Source organism: Monodon monoceros, unplaced genomic scaffold (genome assembly GCF_005190385.1).
Source record: "Monodon monoceros isolate NGI ecotype Baffin Bay Population unplaced genomic scaffold, NGI_Narwhal_1 Contig2366_ctg1, whole genome shotgun sequence".
In the NCBI taxonomy this organism is placed as follows: domain Eukaryota; kingdom Metazoa; phylum Chordata; class Mammalia; order Artiodactyla; family Monodontidae; genus Monodon; species Monodon monoceros.
In genome coordinates, this window is record NW_021698267.1 from 5164 (window position 1) to 11843 (window position 6680).

Consider the following 6680-nt stretch of genomic DNA (forward strand, 5'->3'; position numbering starts at 1 on the left):
TATCTCTGTTCCCCTAGACCCTGTTGTTACATCCCTCAATATGGTCAAGTCTGATGGGATCCAGATATAATTGTAGATCTATTTTGAGTGATGGTATTTGGCTCCAACTTAATATACACAGTGCACTCAGCAGTCCTGACTCTAAATACATCCACTGAATCCACTTTTCTCTTCCCTTCAATTGCATTCTCAAAACAAGACTCCGATTTTCTTCTATCAGAGAACAGGAATAATTGCACAATAGATCTATGTGTACTTAGAGGCTGATTGTAGCTTATTCTATCCTAATAGATGACATTTTTAAATGTGTTGGTGTTCAAAATGATAAGCACCAGTATGATATGTATCATCTTCGATTATCAACTGGTTGGTAACTCTCACCAAGGAGCTTTTATGCAGAACGGCTTATATCCAAATTATTTTTGTTCACATTCCAAAATGCATTCCCCCACTGACTTCACCCTGTCCTACCCACAGGCCACTGGTAAATACTTTCACAGGGCCCTGGTGGGAATCGTGTGTCATATGGAAAAAGGTTAATAACCGCTGTTACATAGTTGGATGGTTTATACACAGGCAATATACAATATTGAATGATAGTGTACATCAACGTGATTTTGTTTGTAATTAAATGTGTGTATTTGTGCATATATACATATCTGTACTTTTTTTTTTTTTACAGTGTGTGTTACTTTCCTATGAGAAGGGCAAAAAACAAATTTAAAATCTTCAATTGCTTTTTCTTTATTTCTTTTGAAGATAATGCAGCATGTTTAAATTTTAATGTGACAACTCACACCTGTAGCATATGTGGTGTTTTGCAAGTAATTTGTTAAAGTGTTTAAACTTGGTAATGATTTTTTTATAAAGGAGAGTAGATTCAGGGTTAGTCATTTCTGTTTACTTCCATTCACTTACACATTCACAAATTAAAAAGAAAGAGTTGGAGTTACAGATAACATGTGAATGTCATAACTCACAGTCTTTCCTATAAGCTCTTCCATACCCAGGAAAACTTGTAAAGTATATGGACATCTGACCAGTGTACCAAGGCAGAAAAAGGTCAGTGATCTAACAGACAGGTGTCTTTTATAAATCTTCACAAATCAACCCTTAGTAACCCTTTGTTAAATAAAATTCCTACCTTTGTTTAATGTCATAAGACATAATCATGAAGATGTTTGTATTCTCCACTATTTTTGTGTTTCTTTAGACTTTGTTTTCTTAAGGAAAAGTAAACTCTTTATCTTTTGTTGCCTTATAATTTAATATTTCATCTCATGAACTTGAAAATTTTAAAATTATTTTCTCCCTGAAACATCATTTCCTTTGCTCATCCTAGGAAGCTAACTCAGAATGTATATCCTTGTGTGGTTTTTAGATTGTTGTTTTTAAAGTCTTGGTATAAATCTTTCTTCCTCCTTTCCAAAATGGTCTTTACTGGTACTTTACTCCTTAGTCCACCTGTACTAATAGGTCAGTTTTAAAGAGTATCTTTAACACATTGGCCTGGATAAGAGAAAAAAGGCATAGTTAACTTGCATCACTGCAACTCTGAAGAACCCAGAGGTACAGAGAAGGAGAGAATGTGGTTGCAACTAGAAATTGCACCATTTGGGCAGTTCTCAAGATTGCCAGATTGTTGGACAGCAATTAAGCACCATATTCTCCATTCAAAGCTCTTGCCTGTATTGTAAGGTCTAGAAACCTAAGAACTACATTTCCCCAAATCCCTGCCAGCAAGGCTTGAGTTATATTTCACAAGTGAGAGATACTCACATGAATTTTGGAAAGCAGAAGAGAAACAAAAGACATTACTGAGTCTATGGGAGGGATGAGCAGGAGAGTGGCTTTAGCAGGAGGCAATAACATTTTCACAGATAAATTTATGCTTATTCCTGTGTATTGTCCACATTGCTGCTGTAGGTATTCGTTGTGGTTTCCTGCAATTTTGCACTTCCTTGTTTCCTCAATGTCAGTGGAGGCTTTTCCTAACTTTCACTTTTCCAGTTCCTCCAATGGTTTTGCAAGATTTTAATTTCCTGTATTAAATGACTTTTTACTGGAAATACCTGTGATCGCTTCTCCTTAGCTATCTGAATCATGACTAATAGACTTCATTGGCTGCTACATGCTTCCCTTGCACAAGGTTCTAGATAATTCTGAGTGAGCCATAAGTGGAATCTATTTATAGAGCTCCTTCAACTATGCCAATGTCTATCCTTAATGGCCTTCAAAAAATAAAGCCAATCTAATCTTGAACAAATATGCATCTTTACTGGATTCCAGCATAGCTAAAACCTTACTTTTCTACAAGTTGTATGATAAAGATGGTTTCCTATCGTGTAGCTTATCATTTACATCCTTATGGATGTATCTTCAAATCTGCTTTAATATTTACTTGACTCATCAATTCAATTTCCTTGATGGATATTTACTGAGCACTTACTTGGTGCCAGGAACGGCAAGTACCTGTGATAACACAATGATTAAAACAGTCCTTGTCCCCTGCCTTCATATGCTCCATATGTAGCAAAGGTTGGGAAAAGAGAGAATCTACGAGGGGTAAAACATATAGGTACAACGAGGTACTATACATCCTTCCAAGTCATAGAAAGATTTTGGCATAAGAATGATGAGGGGAAAAGTGATTTGATAAAATTTGAGTTTTTTGAAAAATCACTTGGCTAGTGGGCAAAGTTGGATTGGATAGGAAAATGATGAGATATAGAAAGAACAATTAGGAAGTTGCTACATTAAACCAGTTGAGAGATATAGGGGTCTAGGGAGATAATCACAGCCTGAACTATGGTGGGGAGCACAGGGATGGAGAAAAGTGAATTGATTCAAGAAACATCTAGGAATTAGCACAAAATGTGAGAATTAATTGGACATGTGTTATAAAGAGACAGAAGAGACAAGAGTGACTCCAAAGTGCTTACACTTTTGGGAACTGGGTGGATAGCAGTGTCATGACTGGGACAGGCAATACAGGAAAACAAAGTGGAGGTGGGGTGGGGTGTGGATCAAAATGGCAGGTTCTGACTTAGACACACTGGGTTTGATCTGCTGGTGAGAAACTATGTGGGCACGTCAAGTGGGCTGATAGAGGTTTGACGTCCAGAAGAAAGGTCAGGTCTGAAAATAGAGGTATATTGAGGCATTGTCAGAATATGGTTTATATCTGCAACCACAGGAATGAGTTCATTGACTCAAGTTCATGTACAGACTGGAGAGAGCACTAGACTAACTGTGCAGGAGCCACCATGATTTCCCTTTCTTTAGTTGTGTCAAAGGCTATCTCATCTTGGACAGGAACTCTGACATAAATTAACACACATTTCTCTAATTTCCTAAATTCTTTTTATTTCAACAGATAAAATCACTACATGAAAGACATTTTATTAACGAGTTAACATAATTAATTAGATCACAAATATTAATTGAATTCTAATAATTTACTATGACAACTGGTGATACAGTAGCATGCACATTCCCTACAGTGTAAGAATTCTCCAAGAGGAAAAAAAAAATCTTTGAGCACAATTATCTATTAGCATCTTAAGCAAAGTAACTGCTATTTAAAAGACAAAAAGCTTCTTCTGGGACAGTTATGCCAGGTCCAAGAGAAAAATGAATTATTCAATTATATGTTACAGATATACATTATTTGTCAACTTCCTATTCAGTCTTACACTTAATCTAACTTCCATTGTTTTCATTCTTTTTCAGTATTCCAAAAGTGCAGTCTACTTCAAGACCAGTCTTTTATTTCTAGCATGAAAATAATTCAGTAAGAGTCATAATATGAATTTTAAATGTATCCATAAAATAAGTTGCTCCTGTTCACAAAGTTAATGTTTATAACTAAATGCAACAGTCATGCTGAATTTACTTAAAATTTAAGCAATCTATTCACAAATTCAGTCATACTTATAAAAAATGTGATTACAATGAAACCTCATTAACAACATTCAAAGAAGTACAGCTATTTTAATATCTCAATTATTTTTCATGAATGTAATAGGGTTTTAAGCATCTTTGGTTGGATAATACTGAAATAAAAATTGTATTCACAAAATCATTAAAAGAAAAGTATTACAGCATCTATGTTCCACTATGTATAGGTAAAATTTTATTATGTATATATTCAGAAGTTATCCAAAAATATAGCTAATTATTTTGAAAGGAGGATAACTTATGTTGAAACTGGTCCAAACTGAACATTTTTAAAGTGGAATGAATGTATTCAATAGTTCTTACCAGATGGGTTCCATTTTGATGAAATTACATTGTTTTATGAATCATGAATGGGTCCATGGAAGATGAATTTCAAAAGTAAATAATAATAACACTGCAGTAAACACATTAGAGTATGTACCTGTGCAAAAACTGCTTACAAATAACCGCAAAATGTTACAAAATGCCACAAAACTATTTCCTAATCTGATTTAATTTTTAGTGAAGACAAACTCAGCTCCAGCATAGGAGTAATATGTGTTCAAAAAGTTACAATTAGCAATGATTAAAAATATTGTGTGGCATGCTTACTTGTTATTCAAATAGTAACTATACAAAGCAGGGACAAGTTGAAATGAGAAGTTAAATGATGGTTTACATTTCTCTGAGAATTTCAGCCTTTGATTCTAAGTTGAAGAAACTTTTCATTAAATGTGCATTTGGTTTTAAAAAACAATTGGCTAACTGGGTGGTAATGATTCCCCCCATCATTTGCCAAAACACTAATTACATAGAAAATTTCGGTTTATTTCCTTGAAGTCATTCAAATAGTTGGTAACATTTACCTGCAGTGTTCTCTGATGGTTTTAGTCCATAGGAAGAATAACAAAAAGGCAAAATACAATAGAGAAGAGTCTGTGGCTTTCTAGGGAAATTGGTGTTGACAGCCTTTTCATCAGATGAGGGGGGGAGCAGTGAATTATACGTCATCCCCGTTCTATGCCCTAATGTGATTTTAAAGTCAACTTTTTTACCCACCACCTCTTAGCAATGCTGATAACACCAACTCCTTGTTCATGTTTCCTTCACTCTGGGAAACAGTCAAAACCATTTCTCTCTGCTTTTATTCATAATTCAACCTACAATCTAAGCAACTGTAAGGAAACTTTTGTTGCCTTGTCTTTGAATTTGAGTGTGTTTACTAGACTCTGACAACCAGTTTTCCATGAATTACACTGCAGATGCTTCCATTCAGATGCTTCCTTAAAATGGGAAATGAGGATGCACCCGCACTCCCCACTCAACCAGGTTTACAGCTCTGGTCAGAATTCATCCATATATTTTCACATGGCAGTTGCCTTAGACGTTGGTAGCCTCTGCGAAAGAATCATTAGGACCATTGTTCTCTGTGGCTTCCAGGTTCTTTTTAGCCTTGAATGTCACAGATACCTCGGAGTGAATGGCGTCTAACCTCTGCTCACAGCGGAAGGCTGAGAGGAAAGCCTTTCTGTAGTTGCTGTTCATCCAGCCATAGAGAAGGGGGTTGGCAAAGGTGGAGCACATGGCAATGATGTGGAACACAGTGAAGATAAGTTTGTACTCCTTCAGGTCCAAGACTTGGTTGTCAATGTCGACAGCAAGTTGGAAGGCATGGAGCGGCAACCAGCTGACTGCAAATACCACCACCACACACACGAGCATTTTGGTGGTTTTTTGCCTCCGCTGATGGTAGTGGTCATTAGCAGCTCCGGGGGTGACATGGTTCTTAAGTTTACTCCAGATACGAATATAGGAAACAGAGATGATGCCCAGAGGCAAAACATACAGTATTAATAAGGAAGAAAGACTGTAGACAGTGCCATAGATGCTCTTCTCCTCACCAGGCCACTTCTCAGTACAGGCCACAATCTCAAAGTCCGGAATAATCTCAATCAATGAATACTCCCGGAAGATGGCCAGGGGGCTTGCTAGCAGGGCACTGATGCCCCAAGCCAAGCCAATAATCAAGAAGCTGATTCGCTTGGAAATCTTGCTCTCCAGGTGGTAGACAATGCAACGATGCCGGTCCAGGGCAATTACTGTCAAGGTGATGGTGGACACTTGTACCGCCAGGCCCTGGGCATAAGGCACCAAGTGGCATAGGACGGGACCCATTTTCCACTCCCCCATTAAGGTGTAGGTAAGTGTAAATGGTAAGCACAGGGTGTTCACCAGAAGATCCGCCACAGCCAGATTGGCAATAAAAAAGTTGGTTACTGTACGCATGCTCTTGAATTTGATCACCACATGGATCACCAAGGAATTGCCAATCACCCCAAGCAAGATGATGGAGCAATAGGCCAATATAAGGATGATCTGTACCTCAATCAGCTTCGTGCTGTCTATAAGCTCCGGCTCAGAGTTAGGGGCCAGCTCCCCTCTAGGAGTGGTGTGCCCTGGACCGAACTGCTCCACTTTCATTTCTTCCACTGTCTGGTTCTCATCAGCCTCTGCACCTAATGGGCCCATTTTCATCAACTAGCACAAGAATCTACAATTTAAAAAATGAACAAATATGGAACGAGGAAAACTCAAGGGTGCAAGGAATATCACAAATGGATTGGTTTCATTTTGGTTGGGGCTCAAAGTACCTGTACTCTGATCCCTAAATTTACACATAGTAGAACATTTCAATAAAGTGGACCCTTAATAGGTCTATTCACAAATATGGATGAATTAAA

General features: G+C 37.4%; 1 protein-coding gene across 1 annotated transcript; it reads right to left on the reverse strand.

Annotated features, from left to right (window-relative positions):
- Positions 1-5319: 5319 nt before the first annotated feature.
- On the reverse strand, positions 5320-6474 carry LOC114895965 (neuropeptide Y receptor type 2). The gene has a single exon (XM_029223707.1). It carries the CDS (start codon positions 6472-6474, stop codon positions 5320-5322), a length of 1155 nt encoding a protein of 384 aa, XP_029079540.1.
- Positions 6475-6680: the final 206 nt, after the last annotated feature.